We start from the raw sequence: 27,645 nt of genomic DNA, 5'->3' as shown, positions 1-27,645 counted from the left end.
CTGCGTTGCATGGGGTTTAAGTAACCTCCCGGTAATTAATTAGTCTTTATTTCAAGGTTGGGCTTTCATATATAACCTTACACCTTGATTTATACACTTTTAACCAGTGGATATTTTTGATTGTATCTGTAAGACGTCTATTATGATCCCGATCACATAAAAATAATTTTGTTCCTTTAGCAAACTATTTTATTCTGTAATATATTTTTGCACAAGACAAAAAGGTTATATATAATAATATACCAATTTACTAAATCTATTTCCCTCTGACAAACCTCTTTGTTCACAGTGAGTATATTTCACAACAAGTATTGCAAGCATTTCTGTAATCACTTTTTGGCATTAGGCTCTGAGAGTAAGAGATCACACTAAGATTAGAAAGAAAATCCTTGGAGATTTGGCAACGTTGTTGTTGGCATTATCCACAGAGCCAAGGTTTCCATGGGATAGCCCCTGGGATTTCCGTTTAATACTGACTTAGATCTGGAGAGAGGGTTGATGAAGAGGCTCTCATCTCATTTTCTCAAAGCTCTGTCCTACAGAAAACACACTGTGCTGACCACAAGAGGAACTGTATTACATAAAGGCATAAAAAGATAGAAATTACTTGGTCATGCTGTCTTCATCACCACTTTGTCTTGGAAAAGACAGAGGAGGATGATATCTGTAAATGTTAATCAGAAGTCCTATTTATATGACATATATCACAAAGTAACCTCTATTATAGTTATTATAGTTATTTTTATGGCAGTAGCAACTGTACGGCGAACCAGTCAAGCTTTGGATTTCTTCGCATGCTGAAGTGGTGTGCATGGGGCTGTAGTAATGGTAATTCTCTGAATTAGGTTCAAACATGTGAAAAAAAAGAAAAAGCCCCATTCATGACTTGCACATCCACTGTGTAGTATTTCCCCGCCGTGTAGGGACCTGGATGCAACTATATTAAAGTTTAGGCTAATCTTAGCAGCTCTCTCATTATTCAATTTGGGAACATAAAAACCCCAGCAGTGTTACACAAGATAAAGTTACTTTGCCAAACACATCAGTTACAAAAGTTATTTCTCTTGTAACACTGAAAGAAACAGATAGAAATGAGGAGAATTATTTTGTCTACCATGATAGAGTTACTCCTGTTACCATGAAAAACTACTTACAGTATATGGGCCATGCAGGAAAGGAAAGCTTGAAGGGTATTTCAATAAGTAAAAGGACAGGGCTTAGCAACAGTAAATCAATCAATCAATTCATCCATCCGTCAGTGAATATAATATTTCTTTGTCTACTTCTCAGTTTCGGCCCTTGGCACACTCACACAGAGACATCCCAAACTGTCCCAGCTAAGTCTGTGTTTCTGTCCTCTGGAACCACAAATGTGTTAATGTAACGACGAGGGAGTCAAGTTTCCCACAGATCACTAACCCTTTCAATTTACATCATGCTGCTCAGTTTACACAGGACCCATCGACTCTCAGCTTCTGTTCCCATGGGAGATGGAGCTGCCTGAGGTAGCTAGGTAGCTAGCTAGGTAGTTAGAGTCACACACAAGATGAGGCGCCCATATGATGATTTTCCAACAATTATGAGCTTAAACTGGCAGATGCATATCATGTGACTGTGCCCCCTGTTCATTACTATATAAACTAACTTGAAGTGGACAGGAGAGAAAGCAAGGAATAGAGGGATTTATATATGGGAGTAAAATAAACTGTAGTGTTGTAATATAGGTAATATTAATAGCACAACTAGTTTTTTTGCCTCTATGCTATCTCTTCCATAATTTCTTAACCTTCAACCTGTGACCCACATCCTCTCCTCTCCTCTCCTCTCCTCTCCTCTCCTCTCCTCTCCTCACCTCTTGTCTCCTGCTTGGCCCACTTAAGAGCAACATGCCTATACATCTCTGTGGCCTATATCTCGCAGCAGACAGAGGTAAGGTGATGTGCTCATGGCTGGTGTCTGGTAGGCGGAGGAAGGAGTGAGAGAAATGAGAGCAGCGAGTAGGCTGAGGCTTTGGCAGTAGACTGGGGAGAACAGGGACTCCTGGGACTGCTGCCTGGAGATTAGTGGGATAGTGATTGAAACTCACACAATCCACCCACTCTGCGTTGCCAGACTATCAGCTACACTGGTTCTTAGTGTAACGCAGTGCAGTATGCTAAGGACAAGCATTTAAACCCAGATGAATGCGTAGGACATTTCCGTGATACTTTTAATGAGAAAAACCTGCATACGTCAGTCGTTTGATGTGCCGAGTGGCAACAGGTTCTCAGGTGGAGCTACCTGAGGAGGTGTACTGCTTTCAGCTGCTGCTAAGGGACTTCCTTCACGGTGTCATTCTGGCAAACACAGAGTCATGTACCACTAAGGTGATCTCCTGAGTGTCCCATGGCTCGTCTACAGTACTCTGCTACCTTAAGCACTACTCCTGATTTTAATTACAATAATAGAACATTAGTTCCTCCTCAGTCAGCACACCACAGGAGTCGCACATAATTACCAACAATATTAGCATACAAATGCAGCAGGGAAGTGGCCTTTGATCCTCTCTTACATCACCATATGTTCACAGTGGATTCTACATATTTCAAACTGACTTTTGCTCCTCTCACTCAAATGTCTCTATATGGTCTGGCAGAGCATCTGTTCTCTTATTTGCATTTATACACGACAACTTACAGTCAACTTTGCGACCTGACAGATGAAATACACAGTTGACTGGCAGAAGAACCCAGACTTGCTTTACTAACACCTTGACAGCAGAAAGTATGTCCTTATATTCAGTTTTAAATAGAAGCAAAATCAGCTGCAATTCTTTGGCTGTATTGACCTAGAAAAGCTTTTCTTTCCACATCATGTCTCTCTCTCTCACTTTCACTCTCTCAGACAAGCATGATAAATACACACACCCACATACAGTATGTGGTACTGTAAATACAGTACATATAAATACTCAAACAGTGCAGTGTATTGTGCAGACAGGTGTTGTACTGTGTCTGTGTATTTCTATTTTAAGTATGGGATATTTTTATACATGAAGGATCCATTTTATTCTCGTCTAATACTCGATGTTGCACTTGACCTGCAGTGAAGTTTGCGGACGTTGAGAGCCCATCAGTACTGCCTTTGTTGGTCTATAACCTCCTTTTGCTGTCTACTCTTTGGTACTTTAGTGGGAGATTCTGCATCTATTTGTTCTGTGCCATCAAGTGCAAATGAAACACCCATTAGGTACCAATTACAGTAGCTATTAAGTAACAAGTACAAATAAGCCCCTGTACTTTTGGATAAAGAGCACACAGGCCACTATTAGCTAATCCTCATTTAAAGAAATACTTTGACATTTCCAGAAATTATGCTAAGCTAACTGGTTACTACCTATTCAGCATGCTTATGTGATTGTGGTAAAAATCTTCTCATCACTCTTAACAAAAGAAATGTCACAAATGTTTAACTGTTCTTTAAATCTGAAAATTTATATGAATATGAAAAAAAAAAGAGACAAATTTAATTGCATTTCTGTGTTCACCTTAAAGGTCCAGTGTGTAGGATTTAGTGGCATCTAGTGGGGTAGTTGCAGATTGCGACTCCCTCACTTCCCTTTCAAAGGAGAAACTAGGGTGGTCACTAAACACCCCAAAAAACGCAAACGGCCTTATCTGGAGCCAGTGTTTGGTTGCCCCTTCTGGGCTACTGTAGAAAGATGGTGGTTCAATATTGAAAACGGTTAATTCTAAGGTAACACAGAGATTCTTATTTTCAGTTGATTATACATAAATGAAAACATCGTTTCCACATATTCCATATTACATTTCTGCCAATAGATTGTCCTTTGCATTACACACTGGACCTTTAACATATAAATATTGAATTATATGACAGCAGTTCCAACTACACTGAGGGGTCCTCAACCTTTGGACCACTCTCCATCACCAAAGACACTCTGCTATCACACCAATCACGCTCTTTCTCACTTACTCCCTCTCTCTCTCTCTCTCTCTCTCCCTCTGTTTGAAAGAACACCTTTGTGGTACCCTCTGATGATTCAGAAAAGAAACATACTTGTGAATCTGACAGTCTGCTGTTGGGAAATTAGATGAGTACCAAACCCTTTGATGCAGTCTGGTGAAAAGGTTCCAGCCCGTCACAAACTAAATTACAACATCAGTGTGTCTATTTAAGGATATAATGTGTGCGTGTGTGTTTCATGGGGAGAATGAGTGGAAAAATAACAGGTTGAAAGGAAAACACATTTGAAAGAAAGCCAGAGAATGGATGGGAAAATGTGCAAGTTAGTGTGTGCATATGTGTGTGTATACGTACACGTGTGTGACAGCATATTTATTTATAGAAGCCCCTTGGGAGAGCAGTGCCATTACCGTGCTAAGGTAGAAAATCTGGTGGGGTTGTGCTGGATGTCACAGTCAGGTGGCTTCATCACTCCTCTCAGGCTGTGCCTCATTAGGATGAGCAACACCCTGTATAATATTACCAACCACACGTCTTCTGCATTGTCCTTCTAAATCTCTTATTAAGAAAAACACAACAATCGTTGTCCACAATGTCACAGTTTCCTCTGTGCTGTAAATTCATGCTAGATTTTCTTGTTTTTAATACAAAATACATTAAGAAAAACATACTCTACCTTCAGTTTTGTAATGCTCACTGTCATTATTGATTGCCTTTGTTTGAATTAGTTATTTTGTTCCATAAGAACGAAAGAGAGTAGGTGGACAAATTGATCCAGAAATCGAACTGAACTCTTTCAAAACTGTTTCTCTCTCAGTAGACAGACACACTGCCTCAGATCTGGTAACACACAAACCAATCCCTAATGCAACCGCTGCTCTTTTTGGGTTCACGCATGTGAGCAGAGAGGCGAGAAGATCACAACAAAGCGAAGGAAAGATCTTATCTCCCTGTGCTGGCTTAATCTGGGACAATCATTAGAGGTGGGGACAGGGGAAAAACCTCTCACCTCACTCCCACTCAAAATAACGTGACCTATAGAGCTGTATAATCTCTATAAACCACAGTGAGACTTTCTTTAGAAACCAAGCATCACAAGCTCTGTGTGGGGGCTCGATGAACTGAACCTCCTCACACTGTAGAGGATCACTTTAGATGTATATATTTGAAATGTGCACCAGTCACACAACTTGGTCTAAAGCGTTCTTCACTATACGTGAATGCACACATCTCACTCTGAGTGGAAGCTGTAAAATGAGAACTGCTCCTGTGTTTGCTCTTCGTCTCTTACTCTATTTGCTGAAGAGCAGCAGCTATTGAGTGAGACGTGTCTGGAGAACAATGGGTATCTCTCTCACCCATCTGCCTCTATTCCTGCTGACATTTTCCTTCAGTCAAATAACATGTGCAGCCTCTGCTTTACTTTTTTCAAATGTATCAGCTCATTTAGAAACAGCATTTGTTTTAGATAGATAAACTAAATAGGACATTTAAAAGTCTGCTTTGTTTACTATACTTACATACCTAAACCTGTCACTAGCATCTATCAGAATGATGCAAGGTGATACGTTCACCACAACAGTAACCTGAAGCTTTATTTAATCCAGCCTGTCTAGCTTGGCAGACATGGTGCTCCACAATGAGAGATTGGAGGTGATCTTGTGTTAATTGAACCCTGTTGTTGACTGTTCGTCCATGCAGCTTTCAGGTGTTGGGTTCTGTATCAAGTTCTGGTAATTACTGTTTCTTAGTCTGGCAGCCGCAGTGAACTTGTGTCTGTTAGAATATCCACATGCTGTCTCATAGACACCATTTACACCTGGTATTGAAATGCAGTCTGTATCGGGACACACTATCTAGATAAGAAAAAATGCGAGATGTAAATGCAAGAGGTAAATGCATCTGCCTGACCACATCTGGAGGTAGTCTGGTTTGCATTGTGTTTGGATCTTAGGCAAGTGTAAATGTAATCCATACAACATGCTGGCATCCGTACACAACATAACATTGATACAAATATTTGTTTTTAATATAGTAATAAATAATAATATAGGTTGTAATGAAAGCAATACTAGGGTGGGAAAAAAATGACAAAGGCCAGTAAGAAATACCTGCAAATGTGCTGTTGTTTTGCTGTTAACAAAGCATATAGTTTATCTAGACACAGAGAAGCTCACACACTGGTGCAGCAATACACAGGGACAAACTGACACAATATGTTTTATACAAATAATGATATACATTTACTGAATTTAAAAGAGGGGACAAATAATTAAGAATATGTTGCAAGCATTTTACAAAGTTTATCAAGTTTCCCCTAACTCAACAACTCACAAAACTCTGAAAACTGTGATTTTTTTAAGATAGACTGGGACTGATTTGCTGCCACCTTAAATTACTCTCCCGGAGGATTTGCTCTGGAGGACAGAGATCCGATCTCAATCAGGATAACAGGAACGCATTAAAAATACCAGGTGTAATTAATGAAGGCAACATCAGATCATTTACTACCCGGATACGTTATCTGTATACGGATCCAATTATAGTGTTCGGTTTGTATCTGTAGAAACACTTCTGGTACAGTCTGTATGGTTGTAAAAGTATCCATGCAGTTCAGATACCACCATCATTAATGCTCCAGAACACTTTCTTTTTCACTTTTTTTTTTTTTAACTCTGACAACAGAGGCACAGAACAATAAGCTAACGGACCCGGAAAGAAGAAACAGGCTGATTTGAATATGTGTGCTGAACCTTATCTACCCTTGTGTATCATGTGACTAGTCCCTTCTCAAACAGGAAACCTACAGGAGACAAGCATTATTCAAAAGATGCACTCTACTCATCAAGCCATTACAGTGGAATAGTAATTGCAGTATATTCTTTAATGTTCTTCCTTCCCCTGAGAATAAACCATGCTCATTCATTCAGAAATAGCCTTTTGGCAAAATTCTATGCAAGAGTGCAGCGCTGCTCTTGGAAGGAACTGCCCCAGTATAACTTACATTACAAATTATACTGCTGCAATCGTTGCTCTCAGACTCAGCTCTAAATATGATTGAGAGTTCTATTTCAACCATCTCAAATGTCCAGAGGATTTAATGGTTGAGGAGCAAAGACTACAAGGGATGCCAGCAAGCAAAAACAGCTGAGCTCTAGCACTGTAGCTAAACAAAAGGACAAAGCCCCAGACTTCCTCAGTTACAGCGTCATTTCATTGTGCTTCTTTACAAGTTTCTTGACAGCTAAGTGACCCTGGAGGAGGTGTACACGATGAAGGTAGCTGGTTAAAAATGCAAGCTGCTGTAACCAATTGGTGACAAGTAGGGTAAAGCACATGTAGCACTTGAGTAAGAAGCCATAAGAGCAGCATCATAGAGCGGTGTCATGTAAAGGAAGAATCTGTGAAAATTCAGAGATGGATTACAAGGCTGCACAGAAACATTTATCTGCTGTCAAAAAATTTATTGGACTGACGACAGAATTTCATTGCATTATTCAGCCATGCCTGTTAATCCTGTACAGGTGGTTGGAAACTGACCTTTTCAGTCTCAGCCTGCGGAGTGAACGATGGAAACCTTGGTGTGGTGTGCAACTGTAGCTTAAGAAGTAGTTATAGCACGCAATGGCTTTGGGTTCTAATGTCTAACTCTGTGGAAACTTCTGTTTCAGTCTGCGGGTGAACACCCAGCCCCACACCACTCTACAGTACATCTTCTTGAGTGATGTTCTCTCGCTGACAGGCTCGTCTGAATAATGAATGAAGGTCGGCAGCAAAGTAGTCGTGTCCGCGTCCCCTTGCGATTGACCTCTCACCTTTTTAAATGTCATAGACGGTGAGGACCTCCACAGCCACAAACCCCAGTTGCACCAGTGTGTGAGGAATTTAAGCAAAGTCAGATAAGGCATTGTACTAAAAATAAAGCATGGATTTTGGTGGCCTGTCAAACAGAGATACAATGCAGTGGGAGCCAGTGTGTGCCTGTGTGTGCATGTGTAGCATACAGTGTTGCTCCAGCTGGCTTGTGCGATAAGCTAATGTAGCGTACTAGATCACCTCTCTCCATGGAAACTGCCAGGCAAAGGAGGGGCTGCAGTTGAGCACCTCTTCCTGAAACCATGTGCTTCAAACTGCTACTTGTTGAGAGGAGTCATGCTTACTCTGGTAAAAATGGATTGATACGTTGATTATTTCTTCCCTCTCAGTGCTGGTATATTTGGCAAATGCAAATGTCAAATCATGATACTGAAATACATACTACTGAAAAACTGCCATGTTGAAAACAAGCTGAAATAATTCAAGTGTATCTTTATAGTTACATTAATGTGTTCCCAAACCAAACATTAAACCCACATTAACTATTTGTGGCAACTTGCGAACAGCAGAAAGCAGCTATACACACACCCTATTTCCATACACACTATTATTTTAGCAAATACTTCTACCCATACAACAGATATTGGGCAAAATTGGCATTGATTTGAAAGTTGTATTTCTGTCCACCTGGTGAGTGTAAGTCCAATGTTTACTCTTCTATTTTTTATCTGTGTGTTATAAGTGTTTTGTCTCTACCAACACCAGAGGGAAATATCTGGCTCTTAAGCTGCTAAATGTTCCACTATGTTCACCAACCAGACACTAACTCTGACTGTGTACAGTTGATTTCTCCGCTCTTTTTCCTGAAAACAGCTGCCTGTGGATTCATCATAAAGAGTGACCCCTTTCACATACAGTACACCTGATCTATTGTTAATATAGAAATATTGATAAATGTCACTTTAAGAGAGACAGTGTGTGTACGCATTTTTTAAGAATAGCTTAAATTTAACACATTAAAATGTGCGAAACCATAATGCTATTTTTATGTGGAAACCTCATAACATAAATTGTGTGATTTCCATTTTGTAGCCATGGATGGAGAATTTCATGCTCTTATACAACCTTTAATCCTATGTAACCCCTTTCCTATGCAAGGTCTCACTGAAATAAAGGCTGTTTAAACATACATAAAGTCTTTGGTTTCTCCAAAATGTAATCTTTTCAGGGAATGTTTTCACCTGCCAACAATCAGGATCTGTCAACCAATGTACAGCCACACAGGGGAAAGGAAATAATGTATAGCCACCCTGTGGTCCTTTATGTACTCACATATTAAGTCAAAGTGAAAAGAGGTCCAGCAGGAGAAGAGAGTATAATCTGTCCATGTTGGTAACACAGCACCTCCATCAATTAAGGAAGTCATTTATAGACCACAGGAACAGAATCCTGTTCTTTGAAACAACGGTCATGGGTAATTTCTGAAGAAATGGAAGAGAAATGCCTGGGTCAAACGTCAGATCCTATCCATCAGCAGTACATTTCTTTAAGATCTAAATACACTGGAGAGTAGTAACATTGTTTTCAGTAACACTGTTTTCAGTAGAATGAAAGTAAAAAGCATAAAGCAGTAGTCCAGTTGTTAAATGTATGTATGTATGAACTGGGTCTAATGCAATGTGGAAGCTCTGATTGCAACAGCAAGTCTTTGAAGTCTTGTAGAAATCATTTCGGCTTAGCAAATAAGATGCATATGGAACACACTCTGGCCAATACACAAACAATTTAATCCTGATCTCTGCAGTTAATAGCTGGGCAGATTCTCTCTATCGATTCACAACCACTCTGATGGGATGTGTTACTTCCTTAGGTGAATTTCCTTTCATGCTGATCAAACGTCATCAAAGGCTTGTTTTAAATCAATAATTCTAATGTCTTTCTCAGTTTAGAGAGCTCAGCTTCATTAGAGTATGTGTGGCTGCCATTGCATAAGGAAGACCTTCATGTGCAGCCCAAAAATAAAGATGAAAGATGAAATAAATCTTAGCAGAAAACCAAACAGGAAAGCACGGTAGCACTTTTCTATTCCAAGCAGCCGTTCTGTGTGCCAACCTTTACATCTGTGGCTGTAACCAGACTCCAAAGTGTAAAAAAAGAAAAAAGAAAAATAGTATTTGATGTGTGGGGGCATTAAAAAATGTCTGGAGACATTAGTAAATGTCATACTTGTGTGTAGTTTGTGCAGATTAAACCAATAAATAATCTATTTCTTTCTGTTTGAATATGGCTCTTAAATATTAACTTTACATCCATCCATGGATGCAGAGGTCTGAGTGGTCTGAGAGCTACAAAAAGCTAGGGAAAGAGTGTTATGGAACACGGGGATAGCTGTTATCTCTATGCATTTAGATGAATAAAACAAAATATTCTTTCCATCTTTAATTAGAATTTGCAAAATGTGTTTATATGCTGATCTGGTAACTTCAGTAATGAGAGGGTACAATAGAAGAAAACAGAAACAGGGAGATGAGACGATAAGAGAGCAAGGAAGAAACAGAGAGACTTTGGTTCAATCTGCAAAACAGTCCTTGTGACTCTGTGTAAACCCACTTGGCGATATATGGCACTGCAATCAGTCTGGCAGCTGGGAAACTGTGTGCTATTGATTTATGGCTTTTCAAAGCTCATCTAAGCACAACAGAAGAGTTGCTGTCACCCAGCAACAACCCCTGAAAACAAATCATAAGATACACTTTGTTGGATAGCCCAATGCCTGGCTATTGGCATGCATACACACACAAATACAGTAAGAGAAAGGTGGGGCGGGAGGGAGGGAAGGAGATACAGAAACACAAAGAGACAGAGGAAACTCTCAGCTCCATTACTCTGAGACACTGCTGAAAATAACAACAGAGACATTAAAATCATAGTGACTGTATACACTGCCACATCTCCTCTGGTCCCACTGCACTCCCCACAGTGCTGGGGGTTAGCGTGAGGGACTGCACTCCCTCATGCAGAGCTGTCAGCAGGCAGTGGTCCGTGGGAAGTCACACGTCTTGATCCCTCTCTAATGGCTGGCCAGGGTGTGTCCTCACTCAACCCAGTTTGCCTTACATCTTAATGTCTTTGGCATCGATTTTCTCCCAATCTTACAAAAAGTCGGCTGCCAGGCTGTATGGGGTGAGCAGGTAACTGAACACAGTGGATATCTCCACCCTAACACCGCACAGAGCCGTGGTTTGGACGCACTGAGTAATCTCAGACTTCACAAACAACAAAGCAAAGTGCTTACAGTGAAGTCAGTGGGGCATATCTTATGTGCGGTAAAAAGTGCAGTTAACTGCCTCTAGTCACGGCTGTCTCTGGCTCACTGAGAGGAGACGTTTCCATGCAATTAGTTGAAACAGCCCCTGCCAAGGCAAAGGAACGAAGTGTCAGTTTTACAGCTCAGTATCCTGTTCTGGACCAAAGCTTTAGTGGGTAGAGAGAACGCTGCAAGGCTTTTAGGAGACGAGAATTAAAATTCCCATAGTGTACAGGCGTCAGAAAAGTCTGTCAAGTGAAAGCTGCATGTGTCAACATTATTTTTAGACTAAAACTTAACAATCAGAACCTGATCCTGTTCCATTTGTAAGTTATCATTGTGTCCACTCAACACAACATTAAGTTAACTGTAAAACATAATGTCTACTGTACATCCATAAGCTGGTTCAGACTTTACAATATACATTTTGCAGTGCAGTAATTTGTGTTTTCAATATCTTCCAACATCATCCATCCCATCCCATGTCCGGAATAGGTTATCAATCTAATTTTGTGTTTGTGTGTAATATATACAATCATTAATTTCCAAATGTTTCACAGAAGATGCATTTTTGTTTTCTCATCTTTCTAAGTTCTGAGATGTTGCCTATTCCTACTACATTAAGACAAAGGGATTAAAATAGTTATCATTTATTTCTGACTCATTAATACCAACTTAACTGTAAAACAATGTTTTGATCTATATTATTGATGCCTTGGCTGTGTGAGGTATGTATGAAGGTATGTTTTAAAGGCATACTATGCAGTTTTCCGGTTTTGTCAAACAGCTACCCCTAGAGTTGCTGCGGAGTACTTGTATTTAACGTTAACTGTTGTAAATACCACTCACCAGAGCCGTCTCTATATACGGCTCTGCGTCTCTGCACTCACAGCCTGATCCCCTCCCCCCTGTATACCGGTACATGTTAAGTAGGATGGAAGGGTCGGACATCGAACAGGCAAAGATAGACTCCGAAGATGTCTACTGACCAGGTAACATCTGAGTGAATGCCTGCTAGTGTCTTCCATTGAGGCTGCTTCTTATGTCGCTGATGTATGTGACGTTGTGCCTTAAAGCAATTTGTGATTCTCGCAAGATTTGGCGGGACGCCACCTTTCAGACTTGCATTGCTGGTTCTGCCAGCGGCGTCCCTCTCCAGCTTTGCTATCTGGATGATTCGCTGTACTACGAGTTTGTTTACAATCAAAATGACTTTGAAGCTGTTATATTAAGGTAAAAATCTTGCATAGTGTGCCTTTAACTCACATGTTTACTTGAAACGTATTTGTGACTAAATAGGTAACAGATCAGATTTGATTGATAGTAGTAGCCTAGTAGTGGCCTGACAACATAAGCTACCAACCACAGAACTGTCATCACCTGATTCAATATTTGCAAAATCCAGAGTGGTGCATGGAAACACATGACATCACCTTTAACCAACAGAGCCCCGCTACTTTCAAAACCAGTGAGAACAATGGTGACAGAAATCGTGAAATAACTAAAACTGTTCTAACTGGTAGGAATTGTGTGTTTCTGTATATCCTATATAATAGATAGGAAACAGGTTTTTAGGCCATTTAAATAAGGCCACCTTAAGACTTTACAGCAATGGTAGTTCTAATGCCAAACCCCTGGGAGTGTGATTTATAGGGCGACTGTGATCCCTCTGAGACTTAACTGCACCTTTGGGAGATTTGAGCAACAGACACATGCTGAGACATGCTGCGTTACATAGGCTGGTTTCATTCCCAACCCACTAAACTCTTTCTCCCCACTGGGCCAGGCTAAAAATTATGAAATGGGCATTCAGCACATTCTCTTCAACAAGAGCTTATCTTTTATTGATGAAATGATTACCTGCAAGTTTTTCCTGTTTCCAGGGGTCCGTATTGTTATGCTAAATAATTTAGTGGGCATACCCGTTGTGGAAATGCAGACCCAAGTGGGCCTAAAACTATTCAGTAACACCTCAACACTCCCGAGAAGAAAGACAGACTGGCTGCACCCATGGTGTCCTTCAGTACTGCTTTGACATGAAAAATGGCTTGTCCAGAGCAAGTGCTGGTGCCTATGTGTATTTTTGGAGAGGTTATAACTCCAAAAGGTCTAGAATGAGGTGACATTTGGAGCTATAGATATTCTGGATCACACCTTTTCTCTCCGGCATTAAGTCAAGCGTTATTAATGTGCAATTAAAATTTCATCAGCACTGAAAAATAAATGAGGTGGAATATGTGTTTGGGAACAAGCTATTTCACCGATACAACTCTTCAATTAAGCCTCAGAAACAAGACTGCATTTAATGGGTGCCATTTAACCTCAATATGACATTTTTTACTGCCCTCTGTCTCCTATGGAAACTAAACCATGAGGAAATGACGCCTGCTTCCCTACCCTTTCATTCATTCAAAAGTTTCTGGGCCCCTTAATTGTACACACTGTACAGCATGTACTCATGTGTTTAGCTGAGGACAAGAGATTTCATGCTAGTACCACAGAGAAATAAATAAATTGTGTTTCTATGTTTGATTGTGTTAAGAAATTGAAACTGAATGACACAGTGGAGGAGAAATTAGCTAATGCTAAAGTGTACAGTAATGTATGTTAAGAACCTAGAGGCACTTCATGAGGTGGAAGTTGTGCTTATTAAGATATTTTTAAACTGATGTTTAATATTTTTCCAAAATATTGCACAAATGCAAAATGGAGCCAATTATTAATTAATAGTTGTACAATGGGCCATGTCATAAGCCTATTATGAATTAATAAGTAACAAGTAAACATTTTTACATTTATAAAATTATTAATATACGCTTCAATTCATACTCCTGACCTTTATTTCGTAATTTCTAGTCATGTGAGCACTGAACAGCAACAGAGTTTAGTAAATATTCAGATTTAAAAATATGTTTCCTCATATAGTCTCACTGAAATCAGGTTTGTGTTGAAAAGAAACCAGAAAACTAAATGAAAGATGACAGATGACAGAAGTCAGCAATTAAACATTTTTAAACCATGCATTAAAATATAATACCATAAAATAATATCCTTAAAAGCCTGTGTAATTATTTCCATTCATTAGTTGGATAATACTGCAAAGTGGTTTCTTTGTGTCCAACATGTACCACTGTTATACAGAAAGCTAGCCAGCTCTGTGAAGTGGTAGATAGTATTTTATTGCTTTTACAAGCAAAGAAAGGTAAGAGTTATAGTGAAAGTTTTCAGAAGAAAGCCCAATAGGGAGAAGAATAGAAATGTATTTTCAGGTAAAGAGGCCAATCTTCATTACTGTTGCGTCTCTCACATTAATGGATGTTGTATTTGTCTCCGTATCAAGTCTGTAGACCATATCAAGTATTAAGAGGAATAGCAGCAGTGTTTGTTTGTGTGAAGCAAACACTTTTCATCTAACATTAAAAACAAAGGGTTCATGATAAATGCATGAAGAACATCAGGACATTGCCTACTGATTGCTGGTGTACACAGAATCTTGTCATCTGCATGAAAATTAGTCTGGATTGGATAATGGTGTTTTTTTTACACATTTATAAAAGGGGACCCAGAATAGACCCTTGAGGAACCCCATTGTCAAGTTATTAGATTCAAAAACCCAGTTTAATCAAAATCAATCAATTAAAAACAATGTAAATGTAGAGTGTAGTGAGCCAGATTAGAGTATGATAAGCAATTATCATACTTCAATATTTTTAAAATTACTTGATTTTTAAAGGGCACCGCCTGAAATTATGTTTTGATTGGGGTAAAATCACCACAGATTACAGGTTCCCAAAAATAATATTTACATAAATCACATTCCTTTAACCTATGTTTCACTACATATGTATCTTTGCCCAGGTCACCATGCCACTCCTGCAGTGGCTCTATGCCCCAACAGGTTGAAAGGCACTGCTTTAGGCAAGGTGATTGAATGATTAAGAAAAATAATTAGGGCTTCTGTAATTCAAGGTCAGAGATGGAGATGGTTCTTTCAATGGATGAGCTAAATACATTATGTAAGACCCCCGTTCAAGGAGGTGTTTGGAATTTCTTTGACTAATGATCCAACCATGAAATCGACTGGAGGTCTTGCGCCTTCCTCACATTTTTTTGTGTACAGAAATGTGACATCTTTGGGCATTTTGAACTGATACACCAGCAAACACTGTGAAAATATTCCAAATTGCATCTGAAAATAAAAGACGTTCACTGGAAGTGTAGCACATCATTTGTTTGACTTTTCTTTTCCTTTTTCAGTCTCTCAGATAAATGTAGAATGACTGAAAAGGGCAACATCTGGTTGGGGATGGTCTAAAAATATATACTTTGTGCAGTAAAGTTTCTTGCCATCCTGACATGAATTAAACTCTAACAATAAAGTGTGACTCCTTTCATCCTCTCTGGTGTTGCCAATGAAAAACAAACATTTAATAATTACCAAGAGACCAGCTTCCAGACAATACTGGCTTGGGAACAAGTATCTGACTGAAACCAATAAAGGGAGACAATAAAGGTTGTCATGCACAAAACAAAAAGAAGGTTTTAATTGACTCCCCATAAAAACTTCAACCTTTTCTTCTCGGGAAAGTAGACTTAGTAAAGATTATTGATTTAAGCTGAGTAACAAAGTTATACAATTCAATACACACTGATGAATAAGCAAAACTTTGCAGACAGCTTTGATGTACAACATCTCTCTCTCTCTCTCTCTCTCTCTCTCTCTCTCTCTCTCTCTCTCCCTCTCTCTCCTTCCTGTACTCCAGCTGCTGAAGGTAACAGATTAAAAGCACTGGTTCAGGTTAAAAGAAAGTCAGTCATCAGATCAAGCCAGTCTCAAGGAGAGATGCTTGCCTCTGGATGTTAAACTCTTCATACTCGCCATTTTCTTGTTTTGTCTTCAACTGTTTTCTAAATTTAAACCCTAATAATTAGGACCAACATCTCAGGAACGCTCCCTTTTCTTCTTGATGGAGAAATCCTTATTTAAAACTTAAGTTATATAGGCCTGTTGGCTGTATGCCAGTCCTCTCTGAGGTTACCTACTACTTTCACCAGCTCTGCCCTACAGCCTAGCAATAAGAAAAGCTGAGCTGGAGCCTACCTTAGCAGCAAACGAAGAGCTCGGCTTCTCCAAGAGGTCCCAGAGTTTCCTTCTCTTCTCGGAACAACATGTGGTTGTAAACTCCTCTCCTTCCCTATCCCTCATGTTCTCGGCCTCTCTTTTGAGCTCCTCGTTCATCTGCTCCTTCTTCTGGTGATACCTGGCCTGGCAGCAGGACTCCAGGTAGATCTCGTCGATGCCCCAGAAGTCCAGCTCTTGACTAAACGAGAGGGCGCACATCTCCTCCATCATGTGCAACTTCCCGGTGCGGTAGAAGTTCAGGATGGAGGTGAAGGCGCCGGGGTGTCTGTCGAAAAAGTACTCGTTGTTATCCAAGCTGTAGTCGTCGCATATCTCCATGAGAGAGTCATGGGTGTTGCAGTCTTTCAGCTTGCCCAGTCTTGTGCGGGGCAGCCTGTCCAGTGTCCTCCACAGGACTTCGTGGAGGAGGCCCCCGACGTTGAGTCTTACCCGGCGGGTGTGGGTCTTGCTGCGGATGATGTCCATCGTGTCCGGTGGCAGCGAGGTGCCCGACCGGGACCCCGCTTTGCTCATCTTCACTGAAGTCACACGGTCACTTGGAAAGACTGGAAGATACAGTCAGGTAGATTAAGAAGACATGGTCCTGTAGATGACCGCATCAGGCTCCCTCCTCGCTTCTTCTTGTGGCTGTAATAAAAAAAGAAAAATAAAGAATAATATTTATTAATATTTAGCCGCTGTTTGAGCGGCCAGTGCCGGTGTCCTACAGTAGCAATGTCAGGTGGTTTATCCACTCATCAGAGAACCAAATAGATATTTTAATCAGCTTTAACAGGCACAGCCGCTTTTCTTGCTGACAAGGGTGGCGGTGGGGGTTGGAGAGCCGGGCCAATGATAAACTGGACTCCACTTGTGAGCGCTGTCCGGTGCTGAAACGCCCCTCTGTCACTCTGGGGACCGGCGTCTGTCGCTGTCCGCGGACCCCGGTACTGAAACGTGTCAGCCCGGGGTGGGACAGCGATCAGTCCCGACTCAAAGGAAGCCTTAGTTGTAAATGTGCTGCCGAACTGTTCTCTGGAGAGATATTAAGCTGGACTAATACTAACACCGATTATCAACTTTGATTAAGAGCCCATAACACATTATATCATCCCCCTAAGACCAGCCTGCACAGTCAGTTGCAGTGTCGTGTTTCCCCACGTAGAGTTTAAAAAATAACCAATATATAAAGTTGATTTCATTATTTTATCAACATGTTATAATTTCTACATTCTTTTGCGCATATCTGAGTCATGCAACTGCATTTATGGGAAATCCATAAATATACTGTACCTACAAGTGCTGGCAGTCAAACTAGTAAATATTGTAATATGATGGCCAGCTATACGCTAAATAAAGACAGGGCATAAAAAGTGAAACCAAGTGGGTTACAATAATCCCACTGCCAGTAAAAATGAAATCGGAGTCCAAAAATAGATTCAAACACAATAAAAGAAATATACACACGTGTCTTCCTTATATCCCGATTCATCTCATGGACGGACAGCAGCAACATTTCAAGAGTGAACGCGTTAAAACTTCTTATGTCCGTCCAGGTCTCCTGCGATCTGCTGGAAGCTGATGGAGGCATCATGAGCCACGTAGCGATATGCTGAAAAATACAACACTTTCACACAGACCGTCACCATGCCCAGTCTGCCCTATCCACCCCTCCTGGGGCGAATCAACAAGTAGAGACTCTGGAGACTCTCGGTACCTCCTCTCCTCTACCTGCTCACAGTGAGAGTGCTTGCTGGCTGGAGCCTGCAACTGTGAACGGGATCCTGCAGGGGCTGATTTTACTCAGGCACCTCCAGCGGCTGCAGCCTGAGCGAGTTTAACCCTCACAGAGCCAGCGAGGCACAGTTCAGTGCATCTATATTGTATCTAGCAGTATTCGTATATAGCAGCGTTATAAGCCAGCAAACAGTCTTATAGGAATACACTGCAAACTTTAATTCTAGAGGATTTTAGTAAATATTTTAGATTTTTTTTTAAGGCCACTTAACTCGCCATATATCCATAGGAAATTTAAAAAGTACCACACATTCAAGATACAACTAAAGGTTACATGACACAGTAGGGTTCAGTGGGAAAGTCACTCATTGATCCACAGAAAGGGTCTCAACACTCAGGACTCACAATTAAACCACATTTACTGGGATCAGATTTTGTCCATAATTGTGCCTTACCAACTTTGTATGCCTCTTTAAGGGAACACATAATGGCTTAAACAGTGACATAAATCCTATAATGTGAGTAGAAATAAGAGCATGTTCTTTGTTGCTCCTTCACAAACCTTCACTGTACCTTACAGTCTTCGGTCTATGGTGGATCTGCTGCTGCTAGCAAATGATCAGTTGCTTTCCACACACCACATATAAATCTAAACTTTCCACTCAGCTTCACTCTGCAAACAGCAGGCATGTGTCAGTGTGACAGATGTGTGGCCGGCTCTGTTTACAGTACAGGCAGTCCCCTCATTACACTCGTGCTCACTATTTAACATTCAGAGCCAGGCTCCAAAGCTCCTAAAAGATACACCTACTCACATTTCAATGTCTTATTTCAGTTTAATCACAGAATAAGAATCTGGGGGCAGCACAAACATACATGACTGTAGTGGACTTGAACCAATAATTTTATCCAAAAACTGAAAGAAACACAAGATCATACACAATGTATTATTTACATTTATTGATAAATAACAAAATAATTACATACTGTATTATATAAATATAGAAAATAAAAGTACAAATGGCATATTGACACTATAAACAATGGGTATGTGTTGAAATGTACATTAAACCACATGTGTTTTGCTTTTTATTAAGCCCTAGTGTGTATTCCTAGGTTTAAATCGGACAAGCAAGTCCCCCTCTGGTTGCAGCATCCCAAATCCATAACGACTGGCATTTATCTCCGGTATCTGAGCATTTGGGTCAGACAACTCCAAATCGTAGTTAGCCAGCACCATGTAGACAAACCTAAAGAGTAAACGCAGATCAAACATAAAGTTAGAACATTCAAGCAGAAACTAAAGGTAACAAAAATTTCCAACATGGAACATTTTGAGATCTAAACCGATTGCAAAGTTATATGGTGCACTAATTCTAGGACACTTACTGTCTGATGGTATTGATGGCAAACTGCTTTCCCACACAGCCATTGGTCCCTGCGCCCCATGGCATGGTGTAATATTTCAGCCGTCTCCCTCCTTTATAAAAGACTCTCTTCGCTGATCCATCTTCATTCAGGAAACGATCGTACTTGAATTTCTGAAAAGTAAACACATTTTTAAAGATATATTAGATGCAAGCATTATTAGAAATTACAGACTTATCTATGAAAAGTAGCTTGATGACACAGTTTACTGTATGTTTGTCTAAATTCTGCTGCTTTTTTGAATGCTTCCTAACTGTAATGTCCTTCCCACGCCTATTAGTTGTGCTCGGCTAATCCCTCAGTGGTCCACAGCTCTGGGTTTGACCTCTCACTGGGTAACACAGAGCCAGCTTTGTGTGGGCGTTGATTCCACCTTACATAACAGTTACACTAATTACATTTAAGTCTACCTCTAACTAGTTCCAAAGACAATTACTACTGTTCCCGTTGGCAGCACAGGAAGGTTTCAATAGAGCGAATAAAGGTGGGGAGCTGGAAAGATGTCGCTTTAACAAGACAGAACAACAAACCTGTGGCTCTTGGTGAATCTCAGGGTCCATTTGAGGGCTGTTAAAGGGGAACAAACACACCCTGTCTCCTTTCCTTAGCAGGTACTCTTGGCCATCAGCCATGTGGAGGGTCTTTTCCTGCACCACCTCTCTGGTAATGAAGGGGGCAGCAGTGAGTCTAAGTGCCTCCTCCAAGGCGCTATCTGAAAAGGGCAAAAAAGAAATGTTCATATAAGTGAAAAAGCAGCAGCATTTTTACTCAAAAATGTCAGTATTTCTTTACCTTTTTATTAATTTTTGTAACTCATTTGGGCTATTTCGTCCTGTGCACCATGTCTATTTGGATTTGTGAACTCCTAATTTCTTGAGTGAATAAGTTTTCTTTTGCACTAATTTGTGATTTTGTGTACTATATATGCACAACATTTCTATTTTTTCACATTTCATTGTTTTTTGCATTCTGACAACATAAAGTGAGTCCAGACTTGCTCATCTTGCTGACAATAGGAACAACCTCCTACCAATAAATGTCTCACAAATGTTTACACAAGCTGGAATCAAGCCCTCACCAAACACAGGGGTGTTCACAGGTCCGTTCAACAGAGACGTCTCCGAGGTTTCCATCTCCCTCTTCACCGCTGCCAGAGCCTCATGATTTGTCAACAAGTAGCCCAAGAGCCAAAATGCAGCAGGACCAACATTACCCTGGAAACAAACAAAGACTCACATTACGACAATGATAAGGTTGTCTCTCTCACTCTGGCGTTGCATAGTTACAGCGCAGGTGGTTATTTGATAACAGCAAATAAGAACATCACGTGACATCTATAGTATGCAAATATATCAGATTTGCAACAAAGCACACATTTCAATTAGAGTTAAGTTCAATTCAATATAAAAAAAGCCTGATGAATCTTTAGTGCTGACAAAATAAAAAAAGAAACGATGTCCTTTCATGTGCCTGGGAAGAGAGGAGCTCTGGATTGTCTCACTACTGGCAAAACGCAGCGCGGTAATGGTTTACTTAAAAAGGAAAGCCATTGGAAACCTGAGGTCCCCCACCATCTGCCTGCATCCAAGGGCAGGACATTGAAGCTATTTAGTTTTACAGCAAACCACAGTGCTGTCTGGCGGGATTAGACACATAAAATAGTGAACACTGTGGAAATACAACAGTGAATAAATAACCACAAAATTGCCTCTTAGGACACTGCTGATGATAGTACTTGTGTACTCATTAAAACATGCGTCACAAGAACATGACATTATCCAAACGCTTGGCAGATGTATTACAGCCCTGACTGTGGGAAACCTTCCTTAGACAAAAGAAAATACTTTACTGTAATGTTTGTACTTAATAATACTACACTGACTGTGATTAAAGTACTGTTTGTCATTAAGTGTTTCACAAATCCTCTGTTTGTCCAAGTACATCATGCAAATACATGTTAATTTCTCTCACTTAAGTTTTCCAGGGATGTTAAATTGTGACTCAGAGACGACTAAAATTTGTGATTCAAAGCTTGTAATCAAATGAAAAAAAACTATTGTGACGAGTGCAAAAAATGATGAGTAAGCAGCCTGCGGGTAAAGGCAAATGTTGAAGTAAATATCTCTGATGCAATAAACCCTTCCAGCAGGGCTGTAGGAAAAACTGTCAATACCAAGTCCAGTTATATATAAATAAGAAGTAAAGAGGAAGTCAATACAAGCTCAAATCCCATTCAAGATTAAAACTACGACCTTTCCTCTCGTAAATGTAGAAATAACCTGAGGCTGCGTCCTTGCTGCAGCGGCCCAAGGTTCGAATCCGACCTGCGTGTCATCCACGCTCTCTGCCCCCCTTTCCTGTCTATCTTCAGCTGTCCCTATAATAAAGGCAATAAAAAGCCCCAAAAATATACTTAAAAAAAGTACAAATAACTATATTTTTGCAGGTATGTACACTCCATACGTACATACATATGATAACCATACAACAAACCAATCTAAAACAATCTTTCACTTTTTATATAAATTATTTACACAGAAAGACCGTAGAGACAGAAAAATGTCGATAAAGTTGCCATGTCTTTTATCTTGACACAATAAATAGTCTTTCAGCTTTCTGAAGTCTGACAGCATTAAAAAGTAGTCTCAAGACTGACACTCCATTACAATCTTCTATCTTATATCCCTGAAGAACTTTCATGGCTATCCAACTCAAAGGTAGAATAGCTGCTGTGAAAGCAGAGGTGAACAGCACACTCATGTGCTGAATAAGAGTACTGCTGCTAACGCACCTCTTAATCTCTATCCTGGCCTCCTTGAATTCAAGTCTCCTTGGAGACACACGGGACAAAAACAACCTCAGAGAGACCCAGTGACATCAAGTTCATCTGTCTGAGCAGGCCACTTGCCTAATCTCTCGAGGTGATCACCAACTGAAATTCTTGTTTTACACACACACACACACACACACACACACACACACACACACACACACACACACACACACACACACACACACACACAATGCCTTTCTTGTTTTGTTGTCTGACTCACCTGTGTGGCCCACAGTTGCATCAGTATGGCCTTCTTCTGCGTCTCCTTATCAGCCCCTTCCTCTTGCAGGAGACATCTGTAGGCATGAAGCCAAGGACTTGACCCCGAGTCTTCAGTCAGACCTGCTGGAGCCAAAAGCTCCCACAGTCTCTGGCGAACACTCTGGGCTGTCCTCTTCTCCTCTGTTACACAGATAAACATAGCAGAGTAAGTGACGAGTGAGTCACTGACAGAACATAAACAAACAGTTCACTTCGATCAGAATGTCAATGAAGGAAATGCCAAATACATAAACACAAATTACTGTGTACAAGAGGTGGGAGAGGAGCATTATTTGTGATATGTGAGATCATAGTCTGTACAGGACTGACAATGATGATGATGATGAATTGTGAATTGTGAAAAGTCTACAAAAACATGAAAAGGCTCCTAGGCGCTATGTAATCAACTGAGTAAGTGAAACTTGTCATGGCAACCACAAAACAAATTTTGATGGCACATCCAGCGATGATGTCAAACCATGCCAGTACAATTGTAAACAGTGACGACACAAGCAACACCTTCTCGTGACTCATGGCTAGAGACACTTGTGATCTGTATCTACACCAAATGAACATCATAACTGATTTTCATTCATTTCATCACAGTGCTTTCAGATCACTGATCAACCGATGAATCTAATCTGACTGATCTGACCGGTAGGCACAAAGTTTCCAGCGTCATTACCTGGCTTTAGCGTGCCTCTTGCCATTTTGGTTAAGAGACCATCAAACTTCTTGTACTCCTCGTAGACACTTGAGGGATCTGTGCCGTTGTTGTTCTGCTCTCCTCCGAACAGCGTCAGGTACCCCGCCCTGCATAGAAAGACGAGATACAATGTGTGGGAATGTGCAAGACTTTTCAGTTGATATGGCACCGTGTTGATGGCAAGATAACCAGTCCACACAGGTTTTCTATTTGAAAGCATCCCCTTTCAACTGGTATTTTTCCACTCCTCGTGGTGGATGTCATATTGTCCCAGTAAATGCTACATAACATATACACGGTTTCACATTCCAGATCTGAATAATATCTGATGCTTTGTATGATGAAAGACATTTTGAGTCACATCCGCTCTTACAAAAATGTTCAGCCGGAAAGGGGACCTCCAACATTTGTGTCACACAGCCATTTTTCTGGCTGTGTTTACAAACAGAGAATCTCAGGATTGACAAGTGTATAAACTGTTTAGCTAAAGACGTTTGACCTGAGCGCATACTTATTTTGACATTGCGTGTGTGTGTGGGTGTGTATGTGTGTGGATGGGCTCTCTTACTTGAAAAGTAAGCTGTAAGAGAAGTTGAACAGTCCCTCCTCCTTCCAGTCTTTCTGGTTCTGAGGCATCTCAGCTTTCAGCAAGGCTTGCAGGTGTTTGCCCATGGCGCTGTTAAGGGAACCAAAATTCATTCCCAGGAAATGCCTGTTGACACAAAAGGTCGTAACAGTGAGGGAAGAAAATTGCTGCACTGCAGAAGGGAATTCCATACATCGTGTCACACTGGTTGATGGTGTTGTGGAAGCAGTGCAATTACTCAGTGCCATACATACATTTTTAAAGCTACCTGTTTACTTAGTTGCCCTACCTATTTTCCTTGAGGTAATTCACCGATCAGCCACAAGAGCTGCAGTTATGGAGACACTCTGACCCAGTCGTCTAGCCATCACAATTTGGCCCTTGTCAAAGACCTCACGCTGCCCATTTTTCCTGCTTCTAACACATTAACTTTGAATACAAAATGTTCACCTGCTGCCTAATATATCCCACCCACTGACAAGTGCCATGATAACCAGATAACCAGTGTTATTTACTTCACCTGTCAATGATCATAATGTTATGGCTGATTGCTGTATAACTTTAAAGTTTTATATATATATTTTTTATATTTCTTTGGGAGGCCTTTTGCCTTTATTGAAAGGACAACTGAAGATAGACAAGAAAGGGTGAGAGAGGTGGGGATGACACGCAGCAAAAGGCCACAGGTCGGACTCTAACTCCTGAATGCTGCAGCAAGGACTTAGCCTTGGAACTTAGGTAGCTCACCTGATAGAGCTGGTGCCCCTTACGTTTTATTATTTAACAAATTTGGGAAAGGGAAAGCTGCACACTCATATAACTGCAACCCTGAATGAGGCAGTGTGCCCGCAACATCATTATTTTAAACCATAAAATAAAAAGATTGCATCTATCTAGTGTGTGGGTTTACCCTGATTTCTTGGAGGTGGTGAGACTAAGATACTTTCAGTTCTACACAATAAACAAATTCTGTGTAGATGACGACTGCGCACAGTGACAAAACGAGAAGTCCTAAATATAGATTTCCTAAAATGGGAAGAGCATTCTACAGAAATATCCACTGATACTATTCATGAGACTTAAGTAGGTAAATTTCCACAAACAAATTTTGCTTCAACATTCATCTAAAATGAAAATGAAAATATACAGCACAAGCTTTCAGTTTGGATTATGAAGTAGTTATGTCTTTACTTTTTCATCATTGCTTTTGCTTTAGCCGGCTGGTGATGTGGGAGCCGCAGGTTGAAGATCCTCTCCATGAGCACCTGTGCATAGCGAGTAAAGTCCAGGGAGTCCGAGTCATTGATGACTGCGTCGTATGAGTGTGGATCCAGCAGCACTGTCACGTAACGCCCAGCAGCACGCACCTATACATCATCAGTGCAACAGTTAAAATGCTGTAATGTTATGAGTATTTAACTTCGCAATGAACACAGTAATAACCACCAAATGTGTATAATATCTCATATCACAATACATTGTTGGAATTATTGTCACTTTTATCTGAACTACCTTGATACTAAGCAAATTCTATTTTGTTTTCTGATGCAGTATTTTTGGAATTGTTAGTCCAACTCAAAAATATGAAACTTTGTATTTTGTTTCAGGATAACTGAAAATCATTGTATGTCCTGATGTAAATTTATGTTGCACGATGGTATCTGTAACATGCTGTTACATGAATATGAACATATTCCTAAATCACTGAGGTGTGCGTCTGCAGTAACATTTGGACAGGTAGATAAGATTTTATTAGATGATAACAAAACTCTGATGTACAATTCACAGCCCTTTATTACACATTACAAACAGGGCGTCTCTTTTTTACTGTTGCAATCACCCTAAATTTAGCTTTAGACCTGACTTTCAAGCATTCAGTAAAACTGCATTGCATAATAAAGTTAATTCTTTACTTTGGAAACAGTAGTTTGCAAAATAATCTCACCTCGAGGTCTATTAATTAACTACAACTTTTCGATTGTATCACATCATCTTCTTCAGCAGAGGGAGGCCAGTTATCATTGAATTGTAAATGTTTAAATTTCCTTTTTTTCCCCTAAGCAGTTTTAAGACTTGCTAATATGGAAAATAAACTCTTAAAGGTTGTTGGAAAAATTATCATTTAAGTATCTAAAGAGCGGTGTGTCAGATGTACATCATCTTTATCTTCTACTCACTGTGAAAATGTTGCCATGTTTCAGCTTCATTCGATTCAAGAACTTGGAAGCATCTTTTCCAAATTCAAGTGCATGGCCTAACCATGGAATAACTCCTTTGTCTAGAGGTGGTTCACTCTTGGATCTAAAAAATACAAAAACAAATGTATATATATATAAACAGGTGCTTACTGATTTTTTTGTAATTCAAATAGTTGCTCCTTTGCCTGTTTGGCACTTTATCCTACTGGCATTAAAGTATTTGGTCCTCCACCTTCCATCTATATACACAATGTACAAACTGTGCTTGTATGACCAACCTTTCATCATGAGATTATTGTTATAGACGTAAAGGTCAACACAAAAATAACAGGGATTAGTTAGAATTACATCACAGAACCTCTGTCATCATTTTTAATTGTCTGAAAGGAAAACTAAAACCAGTAACAAAATCCTTATAGGTAGACTTCTATATTTAACACTGCTCAACCACATTCCTGAGACTGGATTGGGAACAACCCTCTAAACTGACTAAATACATGTGTTTGCTTGCGGTAATAAAACTTGACTCCTTTATTATTATTACGACCACAGTGTTATTCTTATTGATGCCCTAGAAGTAGCAACAAGTGGATTTTCAACCAGCCACGATTTACATTAGAACTGAGGGATGTGCAAATAAACCAGTTTCAGTGTGAAAAGAGTGAAAAAGAACAATGTTTCCTTATTCTAAGCAAATATTACAGTATTCATATATGAGACAATACAAGTGAATCAAACAGTAACTTACCTCGATCTGTGTGTGAGAATGAAATAAAACAGGACAGCTTGGACGAGCAGGAAAATTGTCCAGATCATCTCGTGTTTACTTCTTCGCTCCGCGGAATCAGTGCCGCAACCTCCGCGCTCACGTGGGTTTTTATGAGCTCTCCTAACCCACTTACGTCACCGTGTCATCTTTCACCACATCTAAACAATCCTTTGTTTCTTTACTTAATACGACATTTTTGCAAATCATTATGAGTAAACTGTGACCCAATAACCTCGATTTACAGGGGAGGGAGGGGGAAAAGTTCAGTTCCCATTACTGTAGGCTTTACGGGCTGTTCAGCTTCCCCAATTACTAGAGGCAACGAGGCAATAAGTTGTATTATTAGAATTAAGTAAGGAAATGTCAGACGGTGAGAACAGTACCCGCACTATTATTTTCCTTCAAATTATATAAAAAAGTTGTTAAATTCAAGTTAAAATAGAATAACTCTATTTGTCACCTGTAGTTAATTAAGACCCAAATTCAATATACATCACATTAACTTAATCATTTACTGCATATGTCTTTGTTGTTTCCTCTAAACAATTATACGGTTTTCCCTGTTGGGAATACCCTAGTGCTGTGCCTGCAAATGTTCACGCACACATATTACTCTCACTCTGAGTCACACACACACACACACAGAAGCACAGACTTCCTTTTCTAGTTAATATGAGTTGATATTAGATTCTGTGGCCCCACCTGATGAGTGCTCAGGCCAGCACATCCAATGTTAAGGAACTGAAGGAAACAACAGCCCTATTGTACCTGAGTGATGGCTCACAACATCAAAGCACACTCATGCAGCTTTCCTTTCCAGCAGGTCGAATATTATACAATATTCCTCAAAATATAGAAAATATATTTTATCAAGTACAGCTTCCCATTCTGTCACAGACAAACAACACACATAATG

The 27,645-nt window shown here is 40.1% G+C and overlaps 2 protein-coding genes across 2 annotated transcripts in view; both read right to left on the bottom strand.

Annotated features, from left to right (window-relative positions):
* The window catches only part of LOC127371950 (potassium voltage-gated channel subfamily B member 1-like), a 39,469-nt gene extending 21,470 nt beyond the window's left edge, over window positions 1-17,999 (bottom strand). The window contains exons 1-2 of the mRNA XM_051415197.1: window positions 17,679-17,999; window positions 16,191-16,859 (exon numbers count right to left, since the gene is read on the bottom strand). Coding sequence (XP_051271157.1) covers window positions 16,191-16,745 — 555 coding nt within the window. The 5' untranslated portion in view covers window positions 16,746-16,859; window positions 17,679-17,999. The remainder of the gene's footprint in view (window positions 1-16,190; window positions 16,860-17,678) is intronic.
* Window positions 18,000-18,886: 887 nt separating this feature from the next.
* Window positions 18,887-26,828, bottom strand: LOC127371954 (prostacyclin synthase). The gene is made up of 10 exons (XM_051415203.1): window positions 26,709-26,828; window positions 25,940-26,063; window positions 24,954-25,129; window positions 23,745-23,888; window positions 23,156-23,283; window positions 22,430-22,611; window positions 20,455-20,590; window positions 19,907-20,088; window positions 19,338-19,489; window positions 18,887-19,198 (listed from the first exon to the last, which is right to left on the bottom strand). The coding sequence occupies exons 1-10, from the start codon at window positions 26,774-26,776 to the stop codon at window positions 19,048-19,050; spliced, it is 1,443 nt and encodes a 480-aa protein (XP_051271163.1). The 5' UTR covers window positions 26,777-26,828; the 3' UTR covers window positions 18,887-19,047.
* Window positions 26,829-27,645: the final 817 nt, after the last annotated feature.

The sequence above is a fragment of the Dicentrarchus labrax genome, unplaced genomic scaffold (assembly GCF_905237075.1).
Source record: "Dicentrarchus labrax unplaced genomic scaffold, dlabrax2021, whole genome shotgun sequence".
Classification (NCBI taxonomy): domain Eukaryota; kingdom Metazoa; phylum Chordata; class Actinopteri; family Moronidae; genus Dicentrarchus; species Dicentrarchus labrax.
The sequence above is the reverse complement of the archived record's forward strand: the minus strand, read 5'-3'. Positions and strand labels throughout refer to the sequence as shown.

Coding starts and splice junctions, on each gene's coding strand:
- LOC127371954 (XM_051415203.1), bottom strand. CDS start 26,776: ATGATCTGGACAATTTTCCTGCTCGTCCAAGCTGTCCTGTTTTATTTC. Junction 23,889..24,953: donor GCAAAAGCAATGATGAAAAA/GTAAAGACATAA, acceptor TTGTGTCAACAG/GCATTTCCTGGGAATGAATT. Junction 19,199..19,337: donor GCCATCAATACCATCAGACA/GTAAGTGTCCTA, acceptor TTTACTCTTTAG/GTTTGTCTACATGGTGCTGG.